The sequence below is a fragment of the Siniperca chuatsi genome, linkage group LG22, assembly GCF_020085105.1.
Source record: "Siniperca chuatsi isolate FFG_IHB_CAS linkage group LG22, ASM2008510v1, whole genome shotgun sequence".
In the NCBI taxonomy this organism is placed as follows: domain Eukaryota; kingdom Metazoa; phylum Chordata; class Actinopteri; order Centrarchiformes; family Sinipercidae; genus Siniperca; species Siniperca chuatsi.
The window spans coordinates 2,412,909-2,434,937 of record NC_058063.1 but is presented as its reverse complement, the minus strand read 5'-3'; the positions used below and the strand labels follow the sequence as shown (position 1 = coordinate 2,434,937).

The 22,029-nt window shown below is 40.7% G+C and overlaps 1 protein-coding gene across 1 annotated transcript; it reads right to left on the bottom strand.

Moving 5' to 3' along the window:
* Positions 1-296: 296 nt before the first annotated feature.
* LOC122870604 (protein c-ets-1-B-like) lies at positions 297-21,444 on the bottom strand. Its single transcript, XM_044184915.1, has 9 exons — positions 20,568-21,444; positions 15,727-19,926; positions 12,200-12,255; positions 10,048-10,167; positions 9,744-9,947; positions 8,430-8,627; positions 6,623-6,841; positions 6,388-6,506; positions 297-812 (listed from the first exon to the last, which is right to left on the bottom strand). The coding sequence occupies exons 2-9, from the start codon at positions 15,753-15,755 to the stop codon at positions 600-602; spliced, it is 1,158 nt and encodes a 385-aa protein (XP_044040850.1). The 5' UTR covers positions 15,756-19,926; positions 20,568-21,444; the 3' UTR covers positions 297-599.
* Between the last annotated feature and the right edge of the window lie 585 nt (positions 21,445-22,029).

Below are 22,029 nucleotides of genomic sequence, written 5' to 3'. Positions count from 1 at the left end.
CCAGTGATGATCAACCAATGACTAAAAGGCAACAGGACATTATAGCTTTTTCCTGTCTCTACACGGTATGGGTAGAGGTGGGAGATTTGTATTGTCAAATGTTTTTCATTTTCTGAATAAAAAAATACTTTTAAAAAAAAGACGCTGACCTGTCATGTGTCACGTAAAATTGCTTTGTAATGTTAAGTCTACGTGTCTACATTCAGTCCGCATAGTAAATGGGCTAATACCTTGTATCATTTAATTCTACAGGTAATCAATAATGACAACAACTGGTTAATTTTTTTAATAAAAGGTCAATGTTATGTAGTGTACAGTATACTGATAAACCAAACCCATCAGTCTTATCTATTCACAGTGGAATGAATGACATAAATGACTTTGCTGTGAGTTTTACTGTTTAATAGTCACAACAGTCAAGATAAAGTGCTACATTTCACCCATTAAGGCTCAGAACCTATATTTGCAGACAACCTCAGCATCCTCCTACAGATGTACACACACATATACACTGTGCAACTAATAAAAAGTTGTAAACTGAAGGATCCCATACAATAAAGTGTCTCTTTGCGCCTTCTTGCCAGTATTTGTTGAGGTCATTAGTGACTCTTGTTACTGATGTCCAATATGGCGTGCATCTCCCCAGGCTCATTTCCCAGCAGGCCTTGCAGGTTGCAGACAAAGCGGTAGACGTAGCGTTTGCCGGCCGTCTTGTGGATGATGTTCTTGTCGTAGTAGTATCGTAGACCGCGACTCAGCTTCTCATAGTTCATCTTGGGTTTGTTCTTCCTCTGACCCCACAGCAGAGCCACCTGGAGACAAAGCTACATCTTAACTCCAGAGATCAATAGCAGCAGGTCTTATAGAGCTACAGACCCCTCATTACTTTGACAGCAATATAATGATAAAGATTATTTTGTAAGCATTTTTGCTTTATTTAACAGTAAAGAGAGACAGGAAAGGCAGGGGAGAGAGAGAGAGGATGACATGCAGCAAAGGGCCTGGGCCGAATTAGACCCGGGCCGCTGCAATAAGGACTAAGCCTTGATACATGATACACGCTCTACCAGGTGAGCTACCAGTGCGACTCAGCAATATCATGATAAACAATATTGCAGCAGATTTAATGTTTGAGCATTGTTAAGTGATAACAGCAGTCACTGAACTACAATTGTATTAGACTGATTTATTGATTTTAACGAAATAAAAAATACAAACTGGTAGAGCTAGATGGATAAATCAGCCGTGATGATATTAAATTATCGCCCAGCCCTAAGTAGATATATTGGGAAGAGCAGCAGTAATAATAGTAGTAGTAGTAGTAGTAGCATTTGAAGTCACCAGGATTCAGTGTCAATATGATTTCCCATATTGACAGTAAAAACAGTAAAACTTTGGAATATTAGTTCTGGTATGTTTATCCTAGCTTAGAACAAAGAGGTAAAGCAGAGGGAAACATAAGCCTAGCTCAAAGGTGAAAAATACATCTGCCAGCAACTCCAAAACTGTTTTACTTCCATGTTTTTTCTCAAGACAAGACTTTTGAAATGCAGTTGTTGTGTGCAGCAGTTGGTGACAAATTAGCTAACTACTGCCACACATCCAGCAACTAATATTTCCATGTTACGGTAGCCCTGAGAGCTCAACACACTCCAACTTAAGAAAACATGCAAATAGACAAAACACAAGCAAATTAAGAAAACATCTTGCAAACAATTGCTGCTAAGTGAGAAAGCACAACCAAATGCAGAAACGTTATGTTTAGAATGTTAAAGCAAACCAGAAAACTTTAATTTTAGCTCATTTTCCAACACCGCTGACAGATAGCTGACTTCAATTACTTCATGGATCACAAACCATGGCAACAACAAGCGTGTCCAGCATAATTTTTCCCCACCCGTTTTGCAGCAAGTTGCGCCCTACTGTGATGTGATTGGCTAGCTCTTTACTTCGACGCGTCCTTGTGATTGGATGCTACCTCCAACGGTTTTTCTGTTGAATTTTCAGCAAGTCCCACTAGTAACATTAGTGACTCTACTGACGTTCATGATAATGTAAAACTATAATAATGTAATACAAATATATATGGATATATATATATATATATATATATATATATATATATATATATATATTTCGATTTCGGGTTCGAATCCCCTTGGGACGCATTGAGCAATGACCATCATCCAGTGTGGAACGGCTGGATAGCTCGATTTGGTAGGCCACGGGACATTCACGGGGGAACAGGGGTTCGAATCCCCCTCGGAGCGCGATGAGCAATGACCCATCATCCAGTGTGGGTCCTTAGGCAAGACCCTTCATGCTGCTGCCTACCTCATGATGATGATGAGTGACAATGAAACATATGACATGCCGGCTCAGACGTCGCCCGGCCAAACAAGGTCTGCGTCAGGTGTTGGGGAACCAGGGCATCGAGACGACAAATGGGCTACTGGAACAAGACGGAAATGGGTGAGATGCGATAATAAGGCTCTGTTGGAATGCTACTACTCCAGTAACCCTAGTCAGAGGGGTTACATGCACAGGATATGGGATGAATGGTTACTTCGAAACCCACAATCAAGGCTTACAGCGAAGCAACTAGTAGCTCAGTGTTTCAACATCCACAAGCGGCAACTGCTATCACAACTTGAGATTGACGAGGTACAACACAAATGCTACGGCAAGGGGGAGCCAGGACTACAGGTCAGAGGGGAGCAACCAGCAGCTCCCCAACCAGAGATTGGGTACGAAGCCCCAAGAGAAATCACGCTGAACGAGGCAGCGACTGACCTGAAAGATATGATCATGGCGATGAATACATGGCGGATGAATACAAGGCAACCCCGACGCCAACTACAACGGCTAAGTGAAGTACCATCAGAAAGTCTCCTAGAAGATGTGAATGCAGCATTGAGAGCGATCCCTACCACAACCATCACTGAAACCAATGAGCTGATATACGCCTCAGCAGCAGTGATCCTAGAGATGCTTGGCTACAAGAGCAACCATGGGAGCCATGAGAGACAATACCCACCATGGAAACGAAGGTTGGAGGCAAAAATCAAGGAGGCCCGGAGAGAAGTGAGCCAACTGACAGAGGCTGAGAGAGGTGCAATGAGAAAGCAAGTACCCAAGAAGTACAACCAGATGCCCATACCTGAAGCACTCGAAACTGCCAAACAAAGGCTCCAAGCCTTGGCCAGCCGCCTAAAGAGATACACGAGAGATAATGAAGCCAGAAGAATAAACCGGCTGTTCGCAACTCAACCTGCGAAAGTGTATGCTCAATGGCAGGGTAATAGCAGAGCAGACCCACCAAGGCTGGAAACTGAACAGTACTGGAAAAGTATATGGGAGAGGGAGGCATCACACAACAGCGATGCACAGTGGCTGGCGGCTCTGAGAAAGGACCACAGCAACCTCCCTGAACAGAATCCAGTCACCATCACAGCGGCAGACATCCAAGAAAGAGTCTCAGGTATGAAGAACTGGACAGCACCGGCCAATAACCTGTCTCTCCACAACATGGAAGCTCGTGTCAGGCATCATCGCCTAAAGGATCCTGAAGGATCCCGCAAAGGGTACAGTCCCATCCAACTATCGGCCAACAACCTGTCTCTCCACAACATGGAAGCTCATGTCAGGCATCATCGCGGCTAAGATAAGTGGACACATGGATCAATACATGAGCAAAGCACAGAAGGGCATTGGCAGAGGAACCAGAGGAGCCAAACACCAACTCCTGGTTGACAGAACAGTCACCCAAGACTGCAGAGCCCGACACACCAACCTGTGCACTGCCTGGATTGATTACAAGAAAGCATATGACTCAATGCCGCACACATGGATCACTGAATGCTTAGATCAACAGGACTCTAAGAGACTTCATTGCAAACTCGATGAGGCTGTGGAAAACCACCCTTGAGGCCAATGGCAAGCCACTTGCACAAGTATCCATCAAATGTGGCATATACCAAGGAGATGCTCTGTCCCCACTGCTGTTCTGTATAGGTCTGAACCCCCTCAGCCAAATAATCAACAAGACTGGCTATGGATACCGACTCAGGAACGGGGCCACCATCAGTCACCTCCTCTACATGGATGACATCAAGCTATACGCTAAGAGCGAGCGGGACATCGACTCACTGATCCACACCACCAGGATTTACAGCTCTGACATTGGGATGTCATTCGGGCTTGAGAAGTGCAGTCGAATGGTGACAAAGAGAGGGAAGGTAGTCCACACAGAAGGGGTCTCACTCTCAGAAGGAACAATAGCAAACATTGAGGATGGTTACAAGTACCTTGGAATACCACAGGCAAATGGCAACCTCGAAGAGGCAACAAGGAAGACAGCAACGGCCAAATACCTCCAACGAGTAAGGCAAGTCCTAAGAAGTCAGCTCAATGGCAAGAACAAGGCCCAGGCAATAAACAACTACGCCCTGCCAGTGATCAGATACCCTGCGGGAATAATAAGGTGGCCAAAGGAAGAGATACAGACCACAGACGTTAAGACGCGAAAGCTCCTCACCATGCATGGAGGGTTCCATCCCATATCCAGCACCCTGAGACTGTACGCTAGCCGTAAGGAAGGCGGTCGTGGACTAGTGAGTGTGAGAGCCACTATCCAGGATGAAACATCCAAGATCCACAAGTACATCCAAGATAAGGCCCCAACAGATGACGTGCTCAGGGAATGTCTCAGGCAACGGGAACAGAGGAAGACGTGCTGGAGGAAGGACCATCATGGGAGGACAAACCCTACATGGGATGTACCACCGAACATAACTGAAGTGGCTGATATCAAGAAGTCCTACCAATGGCTAGAGCGGGCTGGATTGAAGGACAGCACAGAGGCACTCATCATGGATGCACAGGAGCAGGCCCTGAGCACCAGAGCAATAGAGGCCCAGATCTACCACACCAGACAAGACCCAAGGTGTAGGCTGTGCAGAGAGGCCCCTGAGACAATCCAGCACATAATGGCAGGGTGTAAGATGCTGGCAGGAAAAGCATACATGGAGCACCATAACCAAGTAGCTGGCATAGTGTACAGGAACATCTGCACTGAGTATGGACTGGAAACCCCGAGGTCAAAGTGGGAAACACCTCCAAAGGTGGTAGAGAATGACCGAGCCAAGATCCTGTGGGACTTCCAGATTCAGACTGACAGAATGGTAATGGCGAACCAGCCTGACATCGTGGTGGTGGACAAACAGCAGAGGAAAGCCGTTGTGGTTGACGTGGCGATACCAAGTGATGGCAACATCAGGAAAAAGGAACATGAGAAAATAGAGAAGTACCAAGGGCTCAGAGAAGAGCTGGAGAAGGCCTGGAAGGTGAAGGCAACAGTGGTGCCCGTGGTCATCGGCGCACTCGGGGCAGTGACCCCCAAACTGGAGGAGTGGCTACAGCAGATCCCTGGAAGAACATCAGACATCTCGGTCCAGAAGAGTGCAGTACTAGGAACAGCGAAGATACTGCGCAGAACCCTCAAGCTCCCAGGCCTCTGGTAGAGGACACGAGCTCGAAGGATGAGACCACCCACGGAGGGTGAAGGACAAAGTTGTTTTTTTTATATATATATATATATTTAAAATTAAAGTATTTCTGTTAAAATAACATTTGTTATTTTATCTAGGGAAAAAGCTATGCTTAAATTAACTAATCAGATCTTTCCTATTTTGTAATAAAGACCAACTAGAAAATCAATGCAATAAGTCACAAGTGAGGGAGCACCGAGGATCTCTATCATAGCGGCTCAGCTGCACTCACAGCTAGCATCCAATCACAAGGACGCGTCGAAGTAACGAGTACTAGCCAATCACAACACAGTAGGGCGGGACTTGATGCAAAATGGGTAGGACAAAAATAACGTGCATGTCCCAGCAGTGTTCATCACTTTTTAATGTACCCAGAAACAGTTGCTTTGAAACTCATTTCCGTTGTGGTCTGTGCTACTTGCAGTGTTTCTGTATTTGGCTGTTTTCTGTTTTTGGAGTTCGTTTCTGTATTTTAGCACTTTGTCTAAATGCTGCGCATGTGTTGTCAAATTTGTGAAGATGTTTTCTTAATTTGCTGGTGTTTTGTCTATTTGCATGTTTTCTTAAGTTGCAGTGTGTTGAGCTCTCAGGGCCACCGTAACGTGTTAAATAAACTAGATATAATGTGAAAAAATACCATTGGAGTTCTTTTTTTAAAAACATTTTCAGAGCTGGGCTAGCAGGTTCCCTCTGCTTCCAGTCTCTTTGATAAGCTAGGCTAAACATGGCCTAGCTCTTTCTGAACCCCTATATTATCTATCTCATTTGACTGACAGAAAACAAATCTGTTTTTAGTGTTTTACGTCCTATATTGCTCAAACCCACAGGCATTATGTACCTTATCAGGGTCCGTCAGCTTGAACTCCCACCCATCTCCTGTCCAGCTTATACATGACTGACAGCTGCGGTCTGTGAGAAGCTCCAGAAGAAACTGCCACAGCTGAATGGGACCCCTTCCTATTGAAACATAGTGGGAAGAATACATTGAAGACCTGCTGCATAGATTTACAACTGACATGAATCTATATGAGATATAAAAACTTTATGTAGCTCCTCCTTCAACCACTACTCACCAGTGTAACCAGCAAGGATAGCTGCTGGTATCACTGCTCTGCCCAGATCTGTTTTGTTGCCTGCATATTCTTTGAAGCTACTGTGTGGCTGTGGTAAAACATCTTCAGATATGGTCTCATCTGTCACTGGCTCTATGTCCTGGATAGGAGCCATCCACAATAGAGAGTCCACAATGGCAGAGTCATCACTGTGAGCAATCTCCACTTCTGAGTCTGTCTCTACAAGTACAGTAAAAACACAGGAAAAGGACAGATTAATAAAGATGGAGGGCTTTCAGGTGATGATGCAAAACAGCTTCTGGCGGGCATATTGGATTACAAAACAATGGTGGTTTACAGTCTTCTGGAAGACTGTGAAGTTTGTTGAAGAATCTCCTGCCATAAATCAACTTTGAGGAATCATACAAATTTAATAAGATTAAAAAAATTACAATTTGAAAATCACTGAGTAGATTGTTTGTAGCTTCATGGACACTAGTGCAGTAAACATTGCTATCCTATGAACACATCTAAATTGTGCTGCTTTAACTGATTTTTTTCTTTTGGCTGCTTGGACAGAGGTACTCCGCAACATCTGACATTCAAAACAACTTATAAAGCTGTTGTAGCGAATGTGTTAGCAAACAGTTGCCTATGAACACTTCCAGCAGACACACTAGCAGTCTTGCTTTTGTCCACTTGATTAATTTAAGTGTAATATTCGCTCTTCTTTTAGCTATGTCTCGGTCTCGACCAACTCCTGAGAAAAATATGTGGTTGTTTAGCTGTTAAATGTTACACTTTCTTTACCAGTTTGTTGCTCACTTTGTCTGTTGTTTAGTCACTATTTGTATTATGCCCTATTGTAGACTGCAGAATAGCTGCTTTTTGTGTTTTTTTTACCCTTGCAAAGCTAAGATGTAGGCTAGTTTTACTTTTGAATGTAAATTGATATAAATATGTTTAATCAATCAATATAGTGTATTTTATTCATTGTTTATTTTATGTTCAGTATTTATCTGCAAATATGTACAGCAATATAACATAGTTAAAAAAAACGGTAAAACTGTTGTTATGGCCAGTGTTAGCAAAAAGTTGCTTATTTACACATCCAGCAGACATAGAGCAACATTAGCATTAATTTGGAGTCGTATTTGTGTCCATCTGATGAATGTAAGTCCAATATTCACGCTCCTTTTAGCTCTGTGTTGGTCTCCACCAACTCCTGAGAAAAATATCTGGCTCTTTAGCTGGCCGCAAAACCAAAACAATGAGCTAAAAGAGGCTAAAAAGTTCTATAGAGCTGAGCAGAACAGCTGAGTTGGTAATAATTATCTGTAGGGTTGTCACTATGAGCACTTCTTTTTCACATTACACATAATTTGATCCATGGTTAAAATGATTGAATAGTCCATTAATGGAGATTATTTAAAATGTTTTCTAGGCACAATTTCTTTAGTAGCAAGTAGTTCCAATAAAAACTGCTGATGAGGTTTTGCTTTGAACCACCACAAACAAAATCCAAGGAATCTCAGGGAGGAATATCTCAAAACCTGGTTAAATAAAACCAAAACTATCTGCCTGGCAGATTTTTTTTTCTGATTCAGGTGACCCTAAAGTTAAAACCTAACTAACATTTATTTATTAACTACAATCTCATCCTTAAATATGACTTAGACCAAACAGTAACAGGTACAGGACCAAAGTAGAATGCAATCACAGCTGCATTAAATGACCAAAGAAACTTAATAAACGTAGTCTTAATTCGCTGTCATCTAATTTGCACCATACAGTATATAATGTTTAAATGTAAAAAGTCTGTTTTCACCTCCATTCCCTCCTGTTTCCTGCAGCAGAGCAGCAGCGGTCATGTTCCTGATGGGATCTTCTGTTTTGATCAGATAGTAGTCTTGATGTTGCACAGTCACAGGGTCCAGAGTGTGAAGGTCTGTCCTCCCAGTGGAATGATACTGAACATGGTAACTATGTTTATCTGAATGCTCCTGAACATAGTCTGAGTAGTTTTCTGAGGAAACATAGACAAGAGAATCATAAACCTGTTCAGAATAATATTATAACAACTAACAATGTAGGGATCACATGTAATAGCGGTAATTATAGTAATTACACTAGCCAAAGGTTAAAGAAGACACATTATTACATTTGTTGATTTGAAGCTGGCAGTAAGATGGTATTGTGCATGTGGGTAATGAAGAAGTGCAGTCATATTCATTCTCTGGAGAATCAAATTCAAATGAGGACTATACTGTATGTTAAAGAATGCATGTACCTGTATACACACATGTACACATGTATGTACTAGATACACTGCATATCTACACATACTGCATATACAATATGAAGCATGAGTGAATAGGAGAGATGTCTAGATAAGCAGGTCTCAAATATTAAAGTATACATCATCTTTTGAATGTGATACATATGCCAAACAAATGACAAAACGTTTATAATAATTACAGTAATGTCATGAACCTCTCTTTAGGCACATGAGCAGAGATATACTGGACTGCCTAAACATTTGTGTTTGTGGTAATTCACAGTAATTGAAATGTGTAAATATTATTTAAGTACAATTTATATTGGATCCCAAATTTATGAATTTTAATGATTTATATTTATCAATAATATCTGTCCATACTGATGGTGGTGTTTGCCTTATGGCAGGGTTTCTCAACCTTTTTGGGGCCTATTTTAAGGTTTCGCGTTTTACATAAGAACCAAATTTAGAAAGATGTCAAGTTCAAATGCATGAAGGGAGCTCCAGATGGATTGTACTGTGTATAAATAAGGACACATTTAAAACATATTAAAACTTAAACATTAAAAAATTCAACTTTTAAAAATTAAAACAATATAGAATCTCCTGTGACACTATTTGGGGTCATGACTCCAGGGTTACGAAAGTTCCTTCTGTTGCTGTCCAACTGAGATCATTGTTTAACTGCACTCAGTAAACTATGGCTATTTTTAAATTACATGTATTTTTAACAGATTAGACTTTGATGAGCAAATACCTGTCTCAAAAGGTTGGGTTTTTGCTTAGCAAAGCAATTGCAAGGCACATTTCAAGCAAATAATGTGAGTTTGAAAAAATCAGTTTTTGGTTGAAAAATGCCATTACCTCTCCTCATGTTCTCCAGATGCTCCCACAGGATCTCTCCTGCAGTGCAGTCGGACATCAGTCCCAGGAAAGCCCCTCTGTCCAGGCCACACAGCTCACTTCCCTGCATGCCTCTCAGGTCTGAACCCAGGCAGTGGAGACCAAACTCAGCCTGGCACCAGTCCATCCAGTAGTTCACCTCCCACTCAGACCACAATGTAGGATCTGGACATATGTAAATATGCATAAATCTAAGCTCTGAATGTACCAAACAATTCTCCATAACCTCTTCACCTCCTCTAATAAAAGCTTCCACTCCCTGTACCCTGTGGAAAGTGATGGTTGATTCTCTCCTGGGCAAATCCAGCAAAACTGGTCTTCACCGCCTGGCTGAGGACCTCCTTACTGGTCGGGGTGAGAGGAGGGACCTCCAGGGTTTCCAGCTCTGGGACAATGATAAAATATAAGGACCCTTATGTGACAGTTCATTTAATTTTCACACCATAAACTAATTAGAAGCCCATTAGAAGCAGCATAGTTATAGTATTTCCATTACAATGTAATCCCAAACAAACATGTCTTTACATGGTAACACTTTATTTCAATCTCCTTATTTAGCATTTATAAACAGTATATAATCAGGTAAGAAATGGTTTATAACACACTATAACACACTGTAATGTAGCTGTTGACAGAAATAAGGACATTTTGCATTTGTCAACAACTATAACTCTTCCTTTGAAGCATTCATAACCAATGTATTAACAGATGGCAATATAATCTAACTTTGTTGTAATCATATGAAATATGTCTTCATATTTTACATTAATATGAGATATTAACTATTTATTAGTGTGCTTTGCAACAGCAAAGTTGACTGTTGTCCTACATACTTATTATTATTCTTCTTCCGTGCCTTTTTTGTTCACCTGTAACTCAAACTGTTTATGCTACATATACTGTTCATATATCGATACATGCACAATTTAATTTCCTGTAATTTTATACAACATGCATACATTTCTATATTTAATTAACTATTCCTGAAAAACATTTGTAAACACTGTTTATACACTGTTGGTATCCATCACCTCCTACAGTTTTAATGCAACCAAGACTATTGATATTTCAAATTGTGCATAATTGTTTGTAGATAGGAGCTATGATTTTCTTATCAACAAGTGTTATTCTTTTTGAGTTAATGTTTTAAAAAAATCTCATAGATATACATTGTATTTACATCTCAGCCACTGCATAATGTACAAACCCCATTGGTATTTCAAAATACTCAGTATACCTCTCCGATCAACTGATTAACATAGGCTCAAAATGATGACGTGAACAGTTTATGAGTTATTATGCATTGTTAAAACCTATGAAGGCCCATTCACTCCCACTGTATTTGTAAATCAGTATCTTTATACGGTACAAATTCCAAGTTCAAGTCCCGAAAGACACAGTATTGTGTATACATGTACACATAAACATTGACTGACTGTGAATTAGCTGATTATGATGACATATACAGGTAACTCATAATATTATGAGTTGTATAATACATTAAAGTCTATGGAGGCCCATTCAGTCCCATTGTATGTATAACACAGCACCTGTGTACATTACAAACTCCATTCAAGTATCAAAATGTTCACTATTGCACACTGATCAACCACACATACACTCATTATGATGATGTATACAGTTTATGAGTCACGTACCATAATGCATTAAAGCCTAATGCTGTAGTGCTTTAAAGCTCTAACCCTTTTCTTCAGGCAATGCTTCTCTACATTATTATATTTATTTATCATATTTATTATGAAGTACTTGTTTATTTATAAATACTTCTTCACCCTCCATGACAACTGAGCTGCTGATGAAGGTCATGAGATGCGGCTGAAAGCTCTGAAGAACTCTATTAAGTGGACCTCGGGTTAAAATTCTTTGTCAAGCTGCTATTTCCAAAGGCAAGAATGATCCTTGAAGCTCAACATGTCACGATGAGTTTCAAACACATTTATTTTAGTTTTAAACTGCCTGTGAATGATGTATACATGTGTATAAACAGGTAATAAAAGATGAATAACACAACACAAAGATTTGTTCATGTGTGTAATCACATATCATTATTAAATATGATTAAAGCTATGTATAAATCATTCATTATCTGTTTATACACCAAATGCTTCATAGGAGAAGCTATTGTTGACAAATACATTAATAAACACGTAAAAATATCTGCTTACAACTACATTATAGTGTGTCATAAGCCATTCATGAATCGTTTACAGATCATATACTGCTTATAAATAATCAATAGGGTGGTTAAAGTAAACTGTTGCCATCACTTCTAATAAGCCTGTCAAGTTCAATATTTACTAGAAAATGACTAGATTGGAACAAGAACACAGAAACAATTTGAAATCATCCTGATGTTGACTGAAGACTGAGGAGAAAAGAGGAAGAAGTTGTCTTACCGTAAGTACTGCAGTCCATCCCAGTGTGTAAGTGATTGGGGATCAGGTGGAGGAAACTGAGACCACAAAGGGGGGAATGGGGCTTTAATATGATAGATGGGAGAGGAGGAGGAGACGAGTTGTGATTGACAGCTGTCAATCATGTGGATGTGGGAGGGGCAGGAATCACAAAATCAATTAATCAAGTGGGACTTGATTTTACACACAGTGGTGTGGAAGCAAAAGAATATGATGATGATGACATTATGAGCTCATTACACAGTATATTGGCTGTAAAGAGTAAGACATGGTAAAACCGTCATACTATCACATTTGTAGAACCACAACTTTTATTTGCTGATGGGTTACATTACAGACTTCTAGTGTCTGAATACAGGAGGAACTCAATAGCTGCATATGTTTTTGGTATATCAGCATCATCATCAATTAGCTATCAGCTATGTACATTTCAATTTTAAATTATACAGTTAATACAGTTAAAGGTGGGGCATGTGATTCTAATCCAAATTTTTGTCAAATTCAGCGAGTATCTCCTCACGGTCCGCTAGCTGTCCGTTCTGTGTGTGCGCTGGAAAATAATCTGGTGTTTGGAATGGGAAATGGGAAATAAACAAAGTGGCTCGGATCGGGCCACACAACACTATTCCAGCCATTCCAGCCATGATTTGTGTGTCAGGTAACGTTCAATGACTTGCCCACAGACATTCAGCTGACTTTCTAGTTTGCCGAGATCTGCTGCTGTTGTGCTGTTAGCTATAGCAGCAGGAGAGTTGTGAGCATCGCTGTCTGGAGCTGCTGTGCTGGCTCTGGGAAACCGTCTCGTCCTCTCTGGCTGTTAGCTTCACAGGAGCAGCTGTAGCGACGGTTTGCTAACCCACAAGCTAGCTACTTCTCACTTTAAGTAGTGGGGTTTGCCCTTCCCTTTTGTTTTCTATCTATAGGAAAAATACAGGGTGCAGAACTCCATGGTCCAAGCAGGTTCCATTGTTGGCCAAGTACCTGAACCTGATCAGATGAGGACATGACAAGTTTCCAGCTTTTCAGTATTGTGTCAGAGTGGTACCTATATGTTCAGAGGACATAATCCAACATTTAGACAACCTGATTAATTTCACTGTATGCAGTCTCTTGTAGACAAGATATTACATAATCAAATCAAAGTCTGTTTAATGACAAGTTGGTTCCAAAGTGCCTTTGAATTTGAAAACACTGTAGGTAGCTGGTGCTTCACATTCCAAAACCCCCATGACTTAGTAATTAATACACATTAACACACATTTTAAACCATTAATCAAACCAATAACTAACAGCAGCCAATGTCAGACAATCTTATCATACTTTAGCTAGTTTCTGTAGCGGTGACAAAATGTTAAAAAAGATACGTATTAGCAGTTTGAATTAAACCAAAGCTCCCTGCGCTCTCCATCAAACTCCCTTTAAAGTAGTGGGGTCTCCCTCGGGGATCAATAAAGTATTTCTGATTCTGATTCTGAGTATTTCTGAAGAAATATGACATTAACAATTCCTTACGTGTCCGTAAAAAAACACATAACTCTAGAAACATAAGATAAAGGGCGTCATGCGTCAATAGTCTTCTTTTCAATTCGGCATCAATGTAATCCATAAAGATGAACTGTATTTCTGTACATTTGGGATTATGTCAGCTCAAAAGTGACAGGTGATCTGTTTCAAAAATTACAATTCTCACTAAAATACGTGCTGGTTGGTGGATCAGATACACACCAAATTAAACACTGAAAAGGTAACACTGTGAATTCACCGCCTATCATGTGCGTAGCGGTATTTGAGTTTTTTCGGCTGTTAACGCTAACGGCAGATTAGTACCGATTAAAATACCTTTCTAGACAAAAGAAAGACATGACAGTAATGTTACATAACTTGCTAACACACAATATACTGTATGCACCTTGTGTTTAGAGTGCATGGAGAAATTAAAACTCACCTGTAAGAATTAAAACTCACCTGGAACAAAGCATGAATGCTTCTAGTGGGGCACAGTAGGGACTGCATCACTTCAGTCTAGTGGTGCAGTTCAGCCTCTTGTGGCCGAAATGGGTATTACAACAACAAACACACCAAAAAACAATTCTCACTTGCCTTTCAGGGCTTTCACAGGTCAATTTCTTTCTGCCTGTTTCACAGATGAAATGCTGTTTTTAAGGAACTTAGAAAAACATATCCTGGGGGGAAAAAAATTCACCTGTTCTTAAACCATAAACACAGGAGAGAAAATTATTTCAGAAAATGGATCACCAGAAAAAAGAGATCTTGTTTGCCTTTCAGGGCTTCTGTTGGTAATGGTTGCAAGATGAACTCTGTATATTTCCATTTTAAAAAACAATTCAGTACCTATATCACCCTCTGCTGGCAATGAGTAGAAAGTGGCTCAGTACAAATTTAACTTTAACCTCCTTTAACTGTACAGTTTATAAATGTGTTTGTTCTCTGCTCTCGTGTTTCTTGTCCTGGACTTCATCTGTCAACCAACAATGATATTTATCTCAGCATGTGTTTCATGAGCCAGTACCATCAATTTGAATGTCTCCCTGTCATCATCAGAGTGTAAAGACATTTTGAAAAGTCTAAAGTTGACAATAATCAGGTTAACTTGGTAGCCAAAACCACAGCACAGGCATAGTTTGCAAACAGATCCTATTGGCCCACATCTTCTCTGATCCCCCTTTATTTTGGGGCCAGGAATGTTAGACAAACATTTGTCAAATTCTAAATGTTACATGGACAACTTTGTTTCTGTGCATCCCTACAGATGTGTTATTATTAATTACTCTGACTTGTATTTGTAAGGCTGAAAATACTGCACAGAAGTGGAACAGTGTGTGTTAAAAAAATACCATTCATATTTCAGTTGATATTGTGCTTTAATGTATGGATCCTTGAGTGTGGCACCGGAATAAAATCATAGACTTTGACTGTATTTAATTATGATCAATTAATAAATCGATCCATTTAAAAAGCTATTATAACTACTCAAAGTAAAAAAGATAATTCAGTTTGCCAATTAATCATTCTCTGTACGAGCACCACAAAATCCGTTTTTTCATGTTGTGATAGTTTTTACTTTAAAGGTGGGGCATGTGATTCTGATCCAGTACACATCTTTTTGTCAAATTCAGCGAGTATCTCCTCACGGTCCGCTAGCTGTCCATTCTGTGTGTGCGCTGGAAAATAATCTGGTGTTTGGAATGGGAAATGGGAAATAAACAAAGTGGCTCGGATCGGGCCACACAGCACTATTCCAGCCATGATTTGTGTGTCAGGTGACGTTAAACGACTTGCCCACGGACATTCAGCTTATTTTTTAGTTTGCCAAGATCTGCTGTTGTTGTGATGTTAGCTATAGCAGCAGGAGAGTTGTGAGCGTCGCTGTCTGGAGCTGCTGTGCTGGCTCTGGGAAACCGTCTCGTCCTCTCTGGCTGTTAGCTTTGCAGCAGCAACTGTAGCGACGGTTTGCTAACCCACAAGCTAGCTAATGTTAGTTACATTACTTGCTGTGTCGGTGTTCACGCTGTATCATGGTATTTGTCACGGTATTGGATTTCTTCAGAATCGCATACTCCACCTTTAAATGTAAAAATGTTCAGTTTTAGGATTAAGATTAGGTTCACTTATTTTATTCTCTAATAGAAACCTTTTTGACCTACTAACACATAATATTTTGTTACAAGGTAAAAAACCTTGTATCTCCAATGTTGAGGATTGTCATGGTCTCAGATGCTCTTTCAGGTTGAGAACATTCTCCCACAACTGGGACAAACCAAAAATGATTTGAGACTGATCTAAACCAAGACTGTTTTGATATTAAATTGTACCTGAGTTTAGTGAATAAATGTTATTAGTTACTTTTCTCATTTGGTTTGAGTTACTTTGGTGAAAAGTAACTTACAGTATTAGCATATTTGGGACCATGTTTAATGACACACAAAGCATTTGAATTGTAGAACATGACATCATAATGATATTCTAGAACACATGTCACACATGAAGGTTTGCTGTTTGCCAGTTTGTCATTTTAGTAAGAAAAAGAGTTGAAACTCAAGCTAAATCAACCTCTTGTCGAATTCAACCAACTCAACCAATAAGTGTATGAGAACTTCCAAAGAGTGATGAGTCAAAGATTCAATATACAAAATGAAGATGTGTTTATATAAACAGGAGGCATCTGCTGTTACTTCTCTTAAATGTTACTCATATTGAAAGTTAGAGAGATGATGGATTCTTCTAGAACACTGTACTGCCACCTCTGCTTTGTTTGTTTGATCACATATTTAACAACGTGTAGGTTAAGTTTTACTGCTGTCTCATCATTTGTGTAATGTAGTTCTCACAGAATCTATATGTGTATGTCAAATCCAAATGTAACTTGCATTTACGAACTTGATATTGAACATGAAGTCCTTGCAACCAGTGGGGATGCATTCAGTTTGCATCAGACCTCAGACACACAGCTTAACACTGAGTTGTTTAACATGTGATTTTACTGATATTCAAAAGGAATCAAAGTAACCTGTTATTCTCTTTCATCCAAAGAGTAAGCATGTAAGAATCAAACTTGTCAAGTACTGTGTTATCTCCAGTTGTCTCTCCTGAACTTCTTCATATGAAAGAACCTGGACAAGTGGAACATTTTCAGGTTTATTGACTCGTTCACCCTGAGGGACAACAACGCTGCTCTGGCATTTGAGATGCTGGATTTGACTCTAAAAGACTACATTTTCTACCAGAGGAACTTTAACCCTCTGGATTTACATGAAGTCAGGAGTGTGGTCCAACAGATATGGATACAGTAGCATCAGACACAACACTAAAGTCAAAGAGCTGTCAGTGTTGTGCCATTCTCTGAATGTCATCACTCATCTTTGGACTTGCAGATGGCCACACCTTTGAAGTGATCTTTTCAGATGTAAAGTCAGACAACATGCTCTGTGCATACCTATATAAGCGTGTCTAACCCCTTTCTCTCCCGGTTGTCTCAGTTCTCACGACTGTTCGTTTGTGCTTAGACTCACACGCTTTACTCAAGTTATCTAGTTAACAGTTATTTGCTTACCTCACCATGGACTACGAGTCGGTTTTCAACCCATTGGACTGCAATCTGTTCAATGATCGATCCGTGGTCTCTGAATCTTCTCTGCCCATAGTCACCTCCATTCCTACGCAGCCAGCCACCCAGCCATCAGGTCTGCACTCCACTATCCAGGTCGTATCACCCCTTGTGCTTGCTCCCTCCTTGTTTGATTTGCCTCATGAACTTTCCTCTTTCTCTCTGCATACCTCTATCCTGGCATCCTTTCTTCTTCCCTTCCTTCAGCTGTGGCTAACATAGCTCCTTTGGCTCCACCTGCTCCTGCAGCTCCCTCTTATTTCTCTCTTGCAGCAACCTCCACTAACACTGCCATTCATACGGCCGCAACGAGCCATGGCTCTCCCTCTTCTGGACCCACTCCGTTTCCTCCCGTTCTATCCCTGTTCACTTTCAGTTTTCCATCCAGGCATCGAGGTCATCCCTGAATCATCATCCACTTGCCTTAATCTTTAGTCTGCCTTGGCTAATCCTGCTACAGTGGATAGGCTCCTAGCTAAATAAATAATAAATTGATGAGGCTTCAGGATAGGTCCATTCAGTAGAACCCCTTTCCCAATCTATCGCATCAGCCCCATCATCATTGCTACCAGGAAGTACTCTGGCAAGATGAGACTCATTATAGATCTCTCTTCTCCCCACGGTGCCACTACACCAAGCATCAACAGCCTCATCCCCAGTCCGGATTTTTCAATGCATTAAACAGCTTTAGCCAACCAGGTGCTGTGGCCACCAAGATGGATGAGGTTGATGGCATGTGTGATAGTTGTTATTACCAGCACCTTCCAAGTTTTGCCAATATATCTGGATTTCTGGAGGTTCTCTGGCATTTCTCGGAAAGATTCCTAATACTTTCGAATGCAAGAGCAGCCCCAAGATATTCGATTCACTTTCCAAAGTACTTGCTGGATCCTACTCAACAATCACAAACTTCCTCACCATCACACCTCCATCGCACGGTCTCTCCATCCTCAAGTCTGCCTTCCTTCAGCTCGGTGTTCGCATCGTCTTGGATGACGCCTGTAAAATGGAGCTGAGACTGTGGCGCAACTTCCTTTCCTCTTGGAACGGCATTTCCTTTTTCTATGACAACCACATAACTCAGCCTGAAGACATCCAACTATACACAGACGCAGCACCCTCCATTGGATTTGGCAGTTACTACGGCGGTAGATGGTTTGCCTCTGATTGGCCGCCGGAACTGTCCTTGCTCTCTCCTTCCTTCGCCCTCTAGGAGCTGTACCCCATAATCATCGTCACCCTTCTTTGAGGGAACGAGTAGTACAAAAAAGTTATTCTTGTCCATACAGACAACCGCACCGCCGTTGATATCATAAATAAAGGTTGCTCACAATCACTCCACTTTCAGCCACCTTCTTCACCTAAACCCCCAACTTCTCCACCTGGTCACCGCATCATGACATCAATAGTCTCGCTCCTAAAACTCTTTCATCATGCTATTCAGAATGGTGCACCACCAAATCAGGCAGAGTCGCTACGTAATTGCCTTACGTAATTGCGATTTTGAAAGCTGGTTCTGCCTTTCCATTGGCCTTGGGATGCCTTGGTGAGGAAGTGACATCGCAGCAAATTGGCGGAACCGAGCACAGGCAAACTTGGGTCCGATGACCCTGTCAGGTTGACCATACTGAGCAAATTGAGCCTTACATTGTCTTTCCCACTGTGTTGGAAAAGATCTAGACTCAATCTGCCAGGGGCGTGTGGGCAGGTCATGGCTCAGCATTGTCTCATTTTGCTGTTCAGTAGCATACTTGTTGCATGTTGTGCACTTACTGTCAAAGTACTTTATTTCACTCTGCATTCTAGACCAGTATATTGCCTCCCGTGCTTCTCTATAGCAGGCCTTGCCACCAATGTGGCAAGCATTTCAGGACGCAATGACTTTGGTATTACAACTATTTGTCCCCTAAATAGCAATCCATTCTGAACACTTAATTCCTCTTTGACAGGCCAGTACTCTCTGACTGCCTGCTCTGTTTCATCCTTGTCAACGGGCCAACCCTGCAGAATAGTAGTCTATATGGCTTGCAGCTGTCTGTCATTGTCTGTATGTTGCTGTATCTGAAGCAGTCTCTTGTCTGTGACGTTAAGATAGTCAGCCATATTTATGTGCTCAATTGCCAGCTGCTCGTCCACCATACTGCAGACCGTATGCTCTGCATGCATAGTGCCCGGGTGGATGTTAGAAGTGACAGCCCTGCTCAATGTGTCACTCACATACATTTCCAGTCCTGATTTGTAGATAACTCGGAGGTCGTAATTCTGGAGAGCCAGTAGCATGCTCTGCAAGTGCTTGGGACTATTAAGAATAGGCTTACTGAAGATCGCTATGAGGGGTTTGTGATCTGTCTCCGCTGTGATATTATCTTGTTCACTGTGTCAACCAGTGTTAAAAGTTTGGCTTTGGGGAGCTCAAAAAGCATATCTTCCAGCGTGGGCATGAGGTAATGTGAATGCCTGAGTGCCTGGTTGAGATGGTGTGGGTGTAAACATATGCGCAGCTTTTCAACCACTGCTAGATGTCGCTGCGGTAGCGCTGCCTCAATTTTGGACTGAAAACGCCAGTGGGACAGTAGTACAGAACCTACAGACACAGCGCAAAAAAATATAGTCATTTCAAATTAGAGGAACTGTATGATGTTATGCTGTAACAACAAATACAGCTGTGTAATTATGTGCTCTCATTTTGGTTTGCAATCATGTAAGTATGACTGAAACTGAAAATAGTGGGTACCTACGGCAAAGAGTATAGCAATGTAAGTTCTGTGCCATCCATCCATCCACCCCAACCACCTCCTTACGCGGACTTTGTCACTCTTTATACAACCTTACCTGACATTTGTGCATAAAATGACGTGCTGTCTCTACACAGTAAAAGTTCAGCCTGGTTACCTGCATGCAAAATTGGACTTTGGCGTATGCACTGTGCGCAATTTGAAAGTGTAAAGTCGCGTTATTTGTACGCAGATTGAACAGAACGGGCTGAAAAGGCAGTTTGGAGGTTTGATTGCTTTACACAGGAGGCGACTATAGATAACTGTATCAAATGAATTCACAAATGAATCTTCACTGGCTGAATGGTGCTCACCCTTGTAGCTCTGTGTAGCAGGTGTAGCTACAGGTGTTTGATTATATTTTTTAGTGTATATCTTTTCACTGGAGTTTTGGCTAACACTTTACTATATCTACTGTATGTCAATGCAGCAGTTTGTGAGTGGTAAATACCTGGAATTACTAATTGAATTCAGTCACGGGCCAACAGTCAGTGTGGAAGAGGAGAGGACAGACAGTCGTACCACGACCGGGAAGCCAGCCAGAGATAGTGGAAGATTTAAAATGCCTAAATAAAAACAAATCAAACACAGAAATAAAGTGAAATACAATAAACATTGTTATATGCATTTCCTTTTTATGTATGTATTTATTGTGTTGTAATCAAATGAAAAACACATGTTAAAATGACACCTATTTAACTTTTTGTCTTTATTAACTGAATGAATTGTTTTTTTATTGTGACATGAATTTTCCATGCCACATTAAAATCTAACCAGAACACAGAAAACAAAGTGAAGAGGTGTTTTATATTTCAATGTTGTGAAGCACTGAAGAGAGCAGTATAGACCTGGCAATACTAAATACAAAGGATTGTAATTAGTTTTTATTTGCTGTTTATACACATAAACAGTTGACATATGTGTAATTACAACATGTTATACTGTGAATGCTTCATAGCAGGAGTTAAGACAGTAATAAACACTTATAAAGGTCTATATATGGTTACAGTGTGTTATAAACCATTTGGTAATTGTGTAAATACTGGCTATAAATGCTAAATACCTCTTACACAGGATTATACAAAGAACCTTGACTGACCATGAATTTTGCACATGATCATTCAAAGTTTCCATCATCTTGTGTTATTCCATATATATATAGTATATACTGTACTATACATATGATACTATAATATATTTCCATTTAACGGTCCAGTGTGTAGGATTTAGTGGCATCTAGCGTTGAAATTGCAGTTTGCAACCATTTGAATACCGTTCGCCTCACCCTCCCCTTCCATGCGTGTAGCAGAAACTACGGTGGCTGCAAAACTCACAAAAAACCCAAAAAGCCCTATCTAGAGCCAGTGATTGGTTTGTCCATTCTGGGTTACTGTAGAAACATGACCGTGCAACATGGCGACCTCCGTGGAAGGGGACCCGCTCCCTCTGTAGATATAAAGTGCTTATTCTAAGCTAGTGAAAACACAACAAGTCTTATTTACACTAATGAAAATATACTTATAAATATTACATTCCATTTCTGCCAATAGCTCCTCCTAAATGTTCCACACTGGACCTTTAAAGCTACGTAGGAGCTCTGTCACCCTCCAGTGGCAGTCACACACACGCAACAGTTTGTGTATAGTGTTTGTTCCTCAACTGAGCTCAGGTTTATTGTCCTGGACTTCATCAGTCAGCCAAAGATTGTGCTTCATGGGTCAGTATTCTAAATGTCTCCCTGCCATCTTCCCTAGTGGAGAATGTCTCAGGAAGTACTAGTACTACAGGTTACAGTGACAGACAGCTGATACAAAATAAGTATTTTAAAGGGGTACAACAGTGATTTAGTATTACACCATAAAGTTGGGGGCCTTTCGAGAGTCAGATTTAAAAAAAAAAAAAAAGAGAATGGT

What these genes read in the sequence shown, in the direction of transcription:
- LOC122870604 (XM_044184915.1), bottom strand. Translation starts at nt 15,755, where the DNA reads ATGATACAGCGTGAACACCGACACAGCAA. An exon ending in CGTGAACACCGACACAGCAA is followed by an intron (nt 12,256 to 15,726) that starts GTAATGTAACTA and finishes TTGTGGTCTCAG; the next exon opens with TTTCCTCCACCTGATCCCCA. An exon ending in GATGGACTGCAGTACTTACG is followed by an intron (nt 10,168 to 12,199) that starts GTAAGACAACTT and finishes TCATTGTCCCAG; the next exon opens with AGCTGGAAACCCTGGAGGTC.